The 12,808-nt window shown below is 51.9% G+C and overlaps 1 protein-coding gene across 2 annotated transcripts in view; it reads right to left on the bottom strand.

Moving 5' to 3' along the window:
- Nucleotides 1–516: 516 nt before the first annotated feature.
- NUP93 (nucleoporin 93) overlaps nucleotides 517–12,808 on the bottom strand; it is an 85,962-nt gene continuing 73,670 nt past the window's right edge. For both annotated transcript variants that reach the window (XM_016124078.2, XM_016124079.2), the window contains 13 exons: nucleotides 12,134–12,291; nucleotides 11,020–11,185; nucleotides 10,668–10,761; nucleotides 9,788–9,979; nucleotides 9,173–9,299; nucleotides 8,985–9,057; nucleotides 8,651–8,695; nucleotides 7,073–7,189; nucleotides 6,249–6,367; nucleotides 5,285–5,402; nucleotides 4,779–4,862; nucleotides 3,283–3,411; nucleotides 517–773 (listed from right to left, as the gene is read on the bottom strand). In XM_016124078.2, the coding sequence (XP_015979564.1) occupies nucleotides 663–773; nucleotides 3,283–3,411; nucleotides 4,779–4,862; nucleotides 5,285–5,402; nucleotides 6,249–6,367; nucleotides 7,073–7,189; nucleotides 8,651–8,695; nucleotides 8,985–9,057; nucleotides 9,173–9,299; nucleotides 9,788–9,979; nucleotides 10,668–10,761; nucleotides 11,020–11,185; nucleotides 12,134–12,291 (1,533 nt within the window). In that variant the 3' untranslated portion in view covers nucleotides 517–662. The remainder of the gene's footprint in view (nucleotides 774–3,282; nucleotides 3,412–4,778; nucleotides 4,863–5,284; nucleotides 5,403–6,248; nucleotides 6,368–7,072; nucleotides 7,190–8,650; nucleotides 8,696–8,984; nucleotides 9,058–9,172; nucleotides 9,300–9,787; nucleotides 9,980–10,667; nucleotides 10,762–11,019; nucleotides 11,186–12,133; nucleotides 12,292–12,808) is intronic.

The following is a 12,808-nucleotide window of genomic DNA, read 5'->3' as shown; positions in this document are numbered from 1 at the left end:
CCTCCAGCCACCTACGACGCTCATTTTTTAAGGCCACCTTTTTCTAAGCCTAGGTTTTCATCTCCAGTGAGATGTCAATAGAATAGCAGACTAATTAATGCTGCAATCAGAGCAAATGACTTGGAGGATGGTCTTAGATCACCTGGATCCCAAGGCGCACCCAAAAAAAGGGAGGACACGGAGGGCCTGACATTCCACACAAAAATCTCAACTTACCTGGGAAGTGAAAGGTTGGTTTTCACATTCGAATAAAAATGTGAAAAACAAGCCATGACCCTGCTACCTGGAATGTCGCAGCTAAATAAGAGTAACTCCCAAAGCCTGCATTTCCTGGCTCATTTGGGGTGGATTTTTAATCACTTAAAGTCGCTTTTAACCAAATCACAGATGCCTATATAAGCCTATTGTTCTCTGACCCGAGCACCAGTGAAAACATTTTCTCCTACACAAATAAAAATTTAAACAAAATTTCAAAGGAAAAAAGAAAAAAATAAAAGAAAAGAATGGGAAAAGAAATACAAAGCAAAGAAATTTATTGGTGTTGACAAAAATACATAATACAAAAAACGAAACGAAACGAAACACAACGGAAACAAAACCGGAAAGCCCGCCCCAGTGGTCCTGACAGCGTGCGGCCCCAGAGGCCCCTCAGGGCATCGCACTTAATTCATGAGGACCTCCATCTGCACCAGCCTCGCGTTGGTGTCCCCGGACGTCCGGTAGGGGATCATCCCGGCAAAGGTGATCAGGGCCCGGGCTTGACTTCGGAGTTGCTGAGAGAGGAAGAGAAGAAACCCAGTTAACCTTCAGGTCAGGGCACAGGGCCAGGAACGACCATGTTCTACCATTTTCTACCCCTCGGGGTCAGCGGCCGGTTCCCGGGGGGTGGATGACAGCCACGTTCTTCCGGCCTGGTGCACGGCTGCCTAAGCCTGCCACCTGGGGTCCCCGTTCCAAAGCCCTTTTACTGAACAAGACGGATGTGTGCACAGGCAAGCTGCCTCGCCTGGCACGTGTGACCAGCCTGACACAGCCCCGTGCTTTAGTCGGCCTGCTCTGTTCGCTGAGATCCTCTCTTCCCACCAGCTTCCCTTAGGACCTGAGGTTAGGGCCCCCACGAAGCACCCACGACACATGGGTTGTAACTGAGTGCAGCCCCCTTCCGGCTCTTTCTCTCCTGTGTTTGTCCTTTTCTGTCCCTTTGCTCCTTCCATTTCTTCCTTCCTGACCTAAGTACTTGGCCTTCATTTCCCAGGCAACAATTTCATGGGATTCCTGGATTGTTCCAGGTGGGAAAAAGATTTTAACTCAGGTATTTCCGAAACCAAAAAAATAGAACACCTTCACTCTGATTTCGAAATGATAAATTACTGAATAAAGAACAAACTGGAGAACAGCTTCATGCTGCCCCAAATTGAGACATGCTGGATGCTTATACCAGCAGGAACGAACCTGTGTCTGGAATAAAAATGGAGAGTCTACATCATCTTTTCAATCAGTAAAAAGACTTTTAAGGAAAACTCAAGGGTCACTTACTAGGCTTCTTAATACTCATTCAAGAAGAAAACTGAAACGCAAGTGTTTTTGTTTTTTTTTTATCTGACAGGTGAAATAAACTGGCGAATGTATGTGGTATAACTAATGTCCGAACCAAAAGAAATCCTACCCTTATTATTAGAGTACCCAATAAATTTTCTTTCAAAGTGCACGAAAGTGCATGGGCTTTCAAGCCTGATTTGAAACTACCTTACATGCGCTCCTGGGGTGTTCGGGCAAAGGGCCCCACCCCCTTCCTGGGCAGCACTGCATGGTAAACCAGGAGGCCCCTTTGGGGGCAGGCAGCTTGTACCTACGCCTCTCCTCAACCCCACCCATCCCTGCCTCTCATCGAAAAGGGTGAGGGGCAAGAGGAAGACAGGAGAATGGCTTTTCACGATGCGTAAAGACTAAATGCCTGAAAGAGATTAAAACACACAGCTGTGAGTCGCTGGGCTCCGGTCGGCTCCGTCCGGATGAGGAAGCTGGGCCTGCCAGCCGCCCGCTCCGCTCTCTGCGGGCAAGGCCGCCTCTGACCTGCAAGCAGCACCTAGAGGCCACTTCAACCCTCACGCTCGCCACAGCACCGCACGGGGTCCCTTCCACCGCAAGCACGGATCGCTGCCAAGGGCCCGGCTCAGTGGGCCCACCAGTGGCGCATCTCCTGACACTCATGTTTGATGCTGTTTTGGCTCTCGCCTGTCCAATAGCAGATGGCAGGCGCGCAGCTGCCTCTGGAGCGCACGGAGGGGCCCTGCCACTTCAGCATGGCACGCCATGCGCCGCCACCCACGTTGTGAAAGGGGAAAACGTCGCCCTCACTCACTGGGCAGGTCTGTCAACAACAGCGCCTGTGGGGGTCACAGCAGAGGCCCCAGACACCCTTGCAGGCAGAAGGTAGGTATTTCAAGGCTCTCATTTTCTGACTGTAAAAATCAGGTATGGCTGTTACACGTTATACTGAGTCCCATCAAACATTAAGTGGAAATTAAGGGAAGGGTAATTTTAAAATACTAAGTTTTAATGGTTTAACTGGGTCAAACACCTCTGCCCTTTGGTCAAATCAGCTGGACAACAGAGGCTGCGAGTCCCAGGATTCCAGCGACCCGGCCTCCGCCTGACCCGCACGAAGCTGGAGGCACCGTGGGCGGTGGGAAGGGCACTGGCCCGGGGCTCGGTCAGACCCGGCTTCCAGACGTGGCTCCTTCGCCCGCCATCCGAAGGGCCCACAAAGGCAAGCTGCTTCCTGCGTCCAGGCCTCGGTTCCCTCCGCTGTAACGTGGGGTAACAATGACCGCCCTAGGTACCTCTCTGGGGTCACTGTGAGGCTCAAATGAGAGCAGAAACGGGGTTTTCATCGAATTAGTGTGCTGAACAAAAGTAAGTACGGTTTTCATGAAAGTGCTATGCTGAGATCACGAAACAAAAATGAGCAGGAAATTCTTGTGGAATTACGACAAATTAGCATTCTGTTTGATTTTTTTAAAAGGTGATATTTGGACACTTGGTGTGTTTTTTTTTTTGGTGGGTTTTTTTTTTTTTTTTCCTTTCCTTTTAGCTTGAGAAAAACAGCAACCCCAATAATGTCTGATTTCCTCTGGGAGCCTCCTGACACAGGTTTACCCAGCTGCCAGGAGTAGGGAAAAGGGTGGTCTGGGGTCGCAAGCAGTGGTCTCACGAGCTGCAAGGGAGGGCAAACCAGAGAGGTGCTTCTCAGCGATGCTCTGGCCGACGCTGGGGTCTTACAGAGTCACGGTCCTCGATGACTCGCTGGGGCCTGGATGCCGAGGAGGGACTCGTCCCCTTGAGCCTCTTAAACTGTGTGAACAAGATGTTCATGGTGGCGAGAAGCACTTCGGAGAGGTTGTGCCTGATCTGCACAGAGAGAAACACATGGAGTGAGGAAAAAGAAGGGCGCCTCGGCCAACACCAGGAGCCGGTGGCCTCGGTCACACCGCGTCCCCACAGCTGCCAGGTGGAGAGCTCGCCGTCCCCAAAGAGAAGCTAATGGCATTGCAATGTCACGTGTGAGCAAAGCCCAGACAACGCTGCTCAGGAGATCAGGGGGTCACTCCTCCGCCCCTTCCTGTGCCATCCCTCCGAGGCCAGGGCGGCAGGCAGAAGTGTGCCAGCCACGTCTGACCGGCACGCAGGCCTGGCCTGGCCGACAGAGCCGTCACCGAAAGAACCGGTCTGGATTTGCCTGTCAGTAGGTGGAGAGACTCTCCCCTGTCTCGGACCCACCCGCACTGTCACCATTGGGCCTGCAAAGCCCTGGCAGAGCCCCTGGGAGTGGCTGCAGGGCCAGGCCCTGGTGCCCCACTCAGCCCATGATGCAGTGAAGGAGGTATCCAGGGAAAGGCAAGACACAACAAAAGAGCAGGTGGCTAGGGACAGAGTCAACAGCAGGCATGACGGGAAGGTTGGCGAGGGGCAAGACCTTCTGAACTGCACGCACCCCAGGTACGGGAAGCTGGCCTTCCTTCTTCCTCTCAAACAGAAAAATATTTTTATAAAAGGTATGGGGTAACTAACATTTTAAATTGACACACTATCAGTGACATCCTAGAATGACTGTCTGCGGTCCCGGGGTAGAGGCCCATGCGGCTGCACATGTGAATGACCAGGAGGTCCACACCATGGCCCCGATCAGGGACACTGGAGTTCCTCGGCAGGGCCCAGGCAGGGGGGCTGTTTTCAAAGCTCTCCCAGCAATGTCAGTGTGCAGCCCAGCTGAGCACCCTTGGGTGAGATGGTGGCAATGTGCTAGGAGCCCTGCAGAGAGACTGGCTCTGGGGCTCGAAGGCTGATAACTGAGCCACGGTCACTGCAAATGCTTCTCAGGGCAAAACAGTTCAAAGAAGGGAAGGCAGGAAGTGAATCATGATCATGTTTTACACACCCAATGGACCCATTTAAAGATCACGGTTAAGCACTACAACAAGTAGAACAAATGGATGATAAAGAATTAAGCCAGACCAGAAACCCGTTTCTCCCAAGAACATGTTTGATCAGTAAAGTGACTATGTTTTCTGGGTCAGGAATTCAGGCGATAATCCAACAGAGATATGTGCACTCACAGAAAACCAGCCCAGGATATCAGAAATTGGACTCGTCTTAGAAAACTCGAGTCTGAATGGTGACTGTACTATGACTCTTAGAGCTGTCAGCTACATTAAAACAAAGGTTTTCAGTGGAAGAGGTGAAAAAAAATTCCATAGCTCAGGGAGAAAAGGACTCACTTCGTCACTGAAATTTCTGAAGGCGGCCACTCTCTCCTCCACGCTTTCCTGATTCAGGGGCACCAGCTTCAAGCGATCGATAATCTGTTTGAAACGAAACCCCACCAGCCCCATAAGATACAAACATCACGGTCATTTCATCTCCTTAGACACCCAGTTAGCATCTAACGCATTCATGAAGAGAGCTTTTATCAGAAAATGCTATTTTCCTCACGTACATAAAGGCTGTGACTCTAACTTGCTAATTTAATTCCTATCCTCATTTTCTGAGGCCATTTTAAAATTCAGAGATTTCAAATTACTTTGAGAAACCTCTGTCTTAAGACTAAAGGGGAAAAGCATAGAAAAAAGAAAAGAAAAAGAAAACCACAGAAACTCCCTTTAAACTCTCAGGATCGTACTTGTCCTTGGTGACATTTCCTTTGTTTAAATGAATCCCTCCAAGTGTTTTGAATTTTTAAGAGCATACTTTAACCTGCACTTCAAAGACTGCTCCTGTCACTTACATCAAAGGCTCTGTCAATATGACCACTGTGATATTCATCGAAAAAGGTAATCAAGTCCAAGAGAAGATAGAATGTGGAGTCCACAAATTTATTTGCACTGATCCCCTGAGCCCTATACCTGGAAGACAAAAAGTAGAGAAAGGGTCAGGGGTATATTGTTAATTTCTGTGTAGTCTGTGTCTTTAGGAAAGCATCTGAAAACTGTCAAAACCTCTTGAACTCTCCAGATGAGGTGAGTTAAAGATTGCAAAATAGTGTCTCTTGTCGAATAGCCAAGCATTTGCTGGTGGGTTTGATATGAATGCCCGTGTGAGTATCTGCATGGAGCATGGTTCTCTAGTCTCCACCACCACCTCAGCATCCAAATGTCCAGCAACCACAGGAGGTGCTGATGGGCCAAGAGCCCAGCGGCCATCACTGGGGATCCTTTGTTAAATGGAGACATCTCATTTGCCAAAGAATGTTCTATACTGCTCCAGGAAAGCCTCTCCAGCTCAGTTTTCTCTGGGTCACTTTATTAGGAGTCTCTGTAGAGGGCACAAAAAGTAATGGCTGCTCGCCTCGGCCTGCGAGTCACACTAAAGTCTGATAACTCACTTAGCCCTGCCACAGGGAGGCAGGCAGATTCTGAAACACTGGCCACTCCCCCTCTAAGAATTCCCCTGTCCATCCATCGCTAGCGTTGTCCTCAAACGCCTTTGAGATGGCTGACAGCAGTACAGGGCTGAAAAGAATGCCTCAAATGAAACCTAACGCGCAGGATTAAAACGCCGAGATACCCTTTCATACCGTTCTTCCTGGGAAGAACTTTTAGGTCCGACAGTACCCAGTGCTGGTGAGGACGCGGGGAAAGCCGGCGCGCTCGGAGCGTGGGGTGGGCCGGTGAGTCAGCAGAGCCCCTGCGGGACACCGCTGTCACGGCAGAGCTCAAGGTGCGCCGGGGGGCGCCGGCGCCCAGCCTTACCGCTCGGCGACGGAGAGCGCCATGCTCTTCAGCCGCTCCTTGTTGGACTGCGGGGCGCTGATCTGGGGGACGACAGGGCTCAGCAGCTTGTTCATCAGTTCCAGCACCTTGTCGGCATTCTGTTCGATTTTTTAAAATTAAGGGTGGAATCAAATACCCAGTAAAAGGAAAACCTACACGAGCAGAACAGAAGAGGGAACCCCCTGGGTGGCGGATGGGAACGCCCTGCGTGGCGACCCGGCGGAGGCTGCACGGGCACGCGCCCACGGGGATTCGCCGAGCTGCGCGCTTCACATCTGCATGTTTTTCTACGCCTTATTTGGACCTTGACCAAAACATTTTTAAATAAAAAAATGAAAAATAACCCTCTTTTTGTCCACTTTTCTCAGTTAATAAAAGAAAGAGTAAAGAACTATGTGTGTTCTGTAGAAATACTCATTCCGGTTCTCTCAGAACGCCTCAGCTGCCAAACTGTCCCCTAGCACGCTCTGACCACTGGCGAGTCTGGGGCTGCCCGGACGGTCGGCATGGAGGCCTGTTACCAGCGGCTTCCCACTGCGGCCAAGTGGGACTGCAGCTCAGTGCCCGCAGGATGTCCTTCCAATATGTCACTTTTGTTTGGCCAGAAATGCCTCATGGGCAGAAACAGTTCTGTAAGATGGGACTTTCACCCTGACTGGACTATTACCTGCCCAAGCCCTAGGGGAAGACGCCTCGGGAGGGGCAGTGGCACAATGGTGACGGTGACATCTGAATGTTTGTGTATTTAATGCTAAAAAGCCTACAGAGCTGTTAAGTGTGGAAGGAGGACAGGGACGGTTTACCTTGGCCAGGTCGTAAAGCTTTGCTGCTTCCTCAAACAGTCCTTTACTTTCAGCCACAGACGCAACTTTGTTGATAATAGGCTTTGTGTCGTTAGTAAACTTATCTATGACTCCAGGCTGACAAGACAGATAACAGAGAGGGAGGGAGAGAGATGGGTGCACAGAGCTGTTACTTTAAAGGCAGAGAAGCAACTGGAGTCCAAAAACTACCCTACATGAAAACACCTGCCCTGGGCAATGAGCATATTTCATCAGCCAGGGTCTGGCTTTCTTGAAGTTACAGGTGCTTATTAGACACATGAAAAGGACCCAGGAATGACACATGACGTGGGAGACACGCAGGCCGCACGGAGGGGTCGGCCGCAGGACCGTGCTTTCTCGTCTTCCAAAATGACTCGGGAGTCAGTGAAATTATCAATGATTTTAAGTTTGCTGATGAGTAGACACTAGAGGGAGAAAAATCATGAGACTCAGAAAACCATCTGGAAGATTCTGGATCTGCTTTCTAAGACAGACGGTGAAAGAAGCTCAGTGCAGAAAATACATATGGCAAGTGATGTCAGAATATTAAAAAAAAATCACCCTCATCACTCAACGGCAACCGAATGGTCAGGAGAGTATGAGAGAGGCCTTGGGAGCGACCAAGGAGGAAGGGCGGACCGCATACGTCTGATGGGCTGTTGAGATGCTCCATCGTGCTGGACCAGGTCAGGGTGACCTGCGGCTGCCACACTAGACGCAGCACAGATCAGTGAAGAGCATGGGCTCTGGGTTCAAATTCCAGCCCCCCTTCTTACTAGCTGTGTGATCTTGAGGAAAAAAATTAACCTCTCGCTCCATTTCCTCACTTGGAAAACAGAGATAATAATGGTTCCCACCTCGCTGGGTAACTGTGGAGATTAAGTAAAAAAAAAAAAAAATGTAACTTGTAATGCCTTCAGCACGGTGCCTGGCAACTGTCACTGGTCAATAAGCATGGCCATTGCCATCAACACTGTCACTGGCCTTACTTCTGAGCTGGACAGTGAGAACAGTGAGCTCATCTCAAGATCACTGGGTCCAAGCCACCACTTTCACAAGTGAGGAAAGTGAGTCTCCAATGCCAGGACCTCTGCTCCTTCTCCCATACTGCCCAATGAGCATGACGGGTCTCAAGGAATTGCTAAGGCTCACGAGAGCAGCTGCCTCTCTGGGGTCAGAGTAGAGTTCTGGGTCCTCAGAAACTACCTTCTCAGAGAGGTCAAGCATATTCCTAATGTTTTCACCTGGGGAGAGTAGGTGCAGCCATCAATTTCTTTTCTTGCATATGACAGAAATGTAGCCTTTTCAGTTAAAAAAAAAAAAAAAGGCAGGCATGAACAGATGAGTAACAAAATGAAAAGATTTAAGGAGAAATAGAAATGTGTACAAAATCAAAGTCATCACCTGGGGCCTGTAATATTCACTTTGTCTTTTAAACTAAGTAACTTCATTTGGATTTGCATCTTTAGTGCCTTGAACCCTAACGTCTAACTGTTTTCTTTTGATAATTATAAATCCCCAACTGCAGACGCATTTCTAGGGGTGCACTTAACGTACCTTTCTGCTTCCATCATTCTCTAGTTTCCCGAGAATCATATCAAACTGTGGAGACAAAAAACAGTTTACTCGATTTACTGGACAAGATACACACGGAGTCCACAATCCTCTGGAGACAAAGGCAGAGAAGAAAACAGTGACGGTGGGAGAAGTCGTACGCGAACTAGAGAACGGCGAGACTGAATCGACACTTTCATCGTCAAAACACAAACCTGTAAAAGTCTCCTCAGCCATGTCCGCCGTAACCACACCGAGGCGACCGTACGATACCACGCCAGCATGGCAGCACGTACAGCGACAGCCACGGGTGGGAGAGAAAGGGACACCCACGTACCTCTCGGCTCTCTATCACGAGCTCACTCACACAGCGCAGAAACATGTTTTCGCCTTGACTGTCCTTCTCGTCCCTGTAAGGGGACGACAACGGGCTGGTTTCTCGTGTGGGCCTGAGGTCTCTCCCAGCGATTCTCAGAACGGCAAACATCAAAACGAGCTGAAGTAAATGGTCAAAGCGAGTTTTACCTGAGGAAGTAAAAGTACTGGAGGGCCTCCCTCGGGTCCGTGGACTCAAACTTCCGGGTGTAGAGCATGAGCAGCCTCACGAAGTTCAGCCGCCGCATGCAGGGAGGGTCGCCGGGCTCGTGGCTGACTGCACCGTGGGGGACACAGCCAGTCACAACCACACCGCCCCCCGGCCCAGCAGCGCCTGCTCCTGCAGCCCGCCGGGGCCGATCCTCCCCGCCCCGTCCTCGATTTCCTTCCAGTGTGGAGACAACGGCCCGCGACGGGACGTGCTCTGGGGGACATGGGGGCACCTGCTGAGGAAGGCGCCGCCACGCATCACGGCGATCTCCCCCCGCTCCTGCCTCTCGCGCCCCAGGCGGGTTTGCATGGCGTGGCGGGGTGGCTGGGTGGCGTTCCAAGGGTTCCAGTTAGGGCCCGAATGGGAGCCAGACGCGTGACTCTGGGCGCTGCGTCCTGCGCCACCGGCCCCCAGCAGCCCGCCCGCCCGGCCGCAAAGCCAGCGCTGCGCAGGGCGCCGTCTGCAGCGCTCTCCAACGACGGGGGCCGGCTGCCCGGACGCGGCCACCGCCCCGCGTGGAGCGCGCAGCCCCGCTGCTGCCGGGAGATACTCACGGAGCTGCGCGCTCTGTCCCGAGGATTTTAGAAGCAGCTTCAGTTCAAAGAGCACCAGCGCCACGTGGACGGCGTGGCAGCGCAGCCGCTCCGTGCGGAAGAGAAAGGCGACCGCGGCCTCGAACTGCGCCGTGAGGAAGAGCACTTGGAAGTAGAGGAAGGGCTGCTGGTTCACCGTGAAGTGGGACTCGCCTGGCGGGCAGGGGACACAGCGACTCAGAGGGGTTTCCTGCTGGCGGCCTGGCCGCAGGCAGAGGCCCCGGACCTGGTTCCGCGACCTCTACGCCTCGCAAAGCAACTGGCACGCAGCGGTCACGCTGTAAAACCCAAACTGCTTGCCCCAGGTGGGCGAGAAACAGAGTTCGGGACCTTAAAACAATCCAGAAGGGGCTGTTCATCTCCTTTGTCCTGAGTCGCTCCATAAAAAGAGGAATGAAGATTTCAAAGGCACACCAGTTCACCTAGACTCAGACACCTGGGTTCAGCAACTGCTGAGCACTAGCTGGAATCTTGTTTTTGTCCCGGGATTCTTAAACAAGGAGAGGTGGGGGGAAAAGCGACTTATCCCTCATTTGTGCTCAGATAGTCATTGAGAGACCTACCAGGACGCAGCAGGCAGGTCCCGTCTCCCTGAGCAATTCAACCAGAGCCATTCAAAGAACTAGAGAAAACAGTTTACTAGACATGACCATTGCTTAAGGCCACATGGCCTCCGCTTGAATTTGAAATTGTTGTTGTGTTGTGTTGCATTTGGAAGACCCACAGGATTTCGAAGGAAAGACAATTCAGAGATGAAGGATTTTCCCAGAGGAAAGGTTAGCAGTGACCAAGGGTAGGGAGGTGGATGAAAGGGAAGGTGGCCCTGTTCAGGACATCTTACCGTAGTCTTCCAACAACTGTTTCTGGAACTGCGAGAGTGTGAGCCTGTCTTGCGGGGAGCTGGTGCCATCGTCATCAAAACACACCTGGTTCAACTAAACCCCCAAGAGAAACACACGCATTTGTACAAACTGCGTCCCGAGCCAGGCGCGCAGGTGTAGCTGCTCAGCAGCCGGGCACTAACAGCTCTGGCTGCCCACCGGGAATTATATAATCAAACAATGGCGCTAGGCGACGGGCGGTCCAGGAGCCCAGCCGCTTTCCTGGTATCGCGCATGAAGCAGGTGAAATCTGCGTGAGGAGCACGGGCAGAGGGAAGGGGCTAAGGCCCTGGCAAGAGGAGCAGCACCTACCTTTAGCCACAGGTAGTCCTCAGTTTTATCAGCCACTTCGCTCTGATTGTCAGTGACGTCACATCGGCCGATGATACAGTACACGGCCCGCTTGTAGGGGTCTGTGTTGTTCCTGAGGGCCCTGCGGTAATGCAGCCGGAGCTTGTTCTCTGTAGCTGGGGACAATCTAAAGACACGAGGGAACACACAGACATAGACTCAACAAGGAGCCTCAAGTGCATCTGAAAGCACCCTGGCCCCAATGACATAAGAGTTATGACACCCTCCTTCACCGAAGGTGACAGGCACTTGCCCGCCCACATTCCCTTGGTACTGTCGCCTTAATCTGAATGGCAACCACCAGCACCCGGGTCTCTCTGCCTGCTGTTTCCTCTGGTCGAGGCTTTCCAGGGCGGGTCAGAACCGCAGGGGAGCACACACGGCACCCCACCTCCCCACGGCCCCGAAGCAGTGACAGAAAGAGTGAGCCCTCCCCTTGACCATCTGGGCCTCCTGCTGGCCTCCTCTCTCACCCCTGTGGGAGCACCACCCAGATACACACCTGCATCCAAACGCCTGCCTCAGGGCGCCCTCGGGGGAACCCGGGACTTTAACCCGGCTCTACACTCCCAGGGCGGGGGTTTGTGGCTTAAGACAATCTCTGGCCATGGCATTACTAATGCTGCCAAACAAACCGTCCCTAGTTTTCTACGGATATAACTGGGACGACCACTGTCATTTCTTCTACATCCGTGTATGAATATTTAAACTCCTACTTCCAGCCTTTGAGCTATGAAGTGCAGGACAACATAGTGGGCCGACCAGAAAAGCACTAAGTGTAAGTAGATAAAGACAGTGCCACAAAGTGTCACTTTATAACGCGCCTTGGCGGGCCTGGGATTTATGCCGCAGCCCCTCCCACACGGGAGCCTGGGTCAGAATGGGGTTCTTTCACCGTTTTCAACTGTTGTTCTCAAGAGAGTTTTACTCCCTTCCTAAACTTGACTTTTTCCCAAGTAGAAACTCATCCTGAGCCATGCACGGGGAGCAGAGGGCAATGCCGGTGGAGGTTGCCCCGTTGACCCCCAGTGGCTGCTTCTAGAAGCACCGTCTCTAGCTGTTAGAGCCACCGCACCTTCTGTCCTTGCTGTTCATGTACTCCTGGAACCAGGTTTTGAACTCTCCCAGCTGGTGCTGGGCTCGGTTAACCACCTGGGAAGCAGCGAGCAGGTCTCCACAGCGCATGCAGTAATAAATCAGTGCCCACACAGGGTGGCCTTCCACCTCTCCGTCCTGAAAGAGGAACGATGCTCAAATTAATGGGCGAAAAGCTCTCTCAGGGCGTTCTGATGTGCTGACCTTCAGCTAAGCCCTCTCCTTGTATTAGGTCACTTAATGTTCACCATAACCCCATCAGGTTTTATAAGTGAGGAAACTGAGGTACGGGGACATTAAGTTATTTGTTCAAGGTCAGCCGGTAAGTGGCAGTCTGGCTCCAATGCTTTTCCTCCAAAGCACTGTGAGCCGCACCCAATTCACAGCCAGCCTGCGGTTTCTCCACGGAGTCCCCGCGGCCTGCAGTAATCCCGTAACATGTCCTGTCATAACTTACAGACGTGCGCTCCTGCAACTCCCACAAAGCTAGGGCTAGAGACGGTCATCATCATACTTGAGTTTATAGAACGTTAACTACCGATTAGCCAAATGGATCCTGGCAGTTTCACTCACTCTCTCGTTGCTCACTCCACACTTGCGGAGTACGCGTGTCTCAGACGCTGCGCGAGGTGCTGGGGCCCTGAGAAGGCAGCTG

The sequence above is a fragment of the Rousettus aegyptiacus genome, unplaced genomic scaffold (genome assembly GCF_014176215.1).
Source record: "Rousettus aegyptiacus isolate mRouAeg1 unplaced genomic scaffold, mRouAeg1.p scaffold_m13_p_14, whole genome shotgun sequence".
In the NCBI taxonomy this organism is placed as follows: domain Eukaryota; kingdom Metazoa; phylum Chordata; class Mammalia; order Chiroptera; family Pteropodidae; genus Rousettus; species Rousettus aegyptiacus.
The sequence above is the reverse complement of the archived record's forward strand: the minus strand, read 5'-3'. Positions and strand labels throughout refer to the sequence as shown.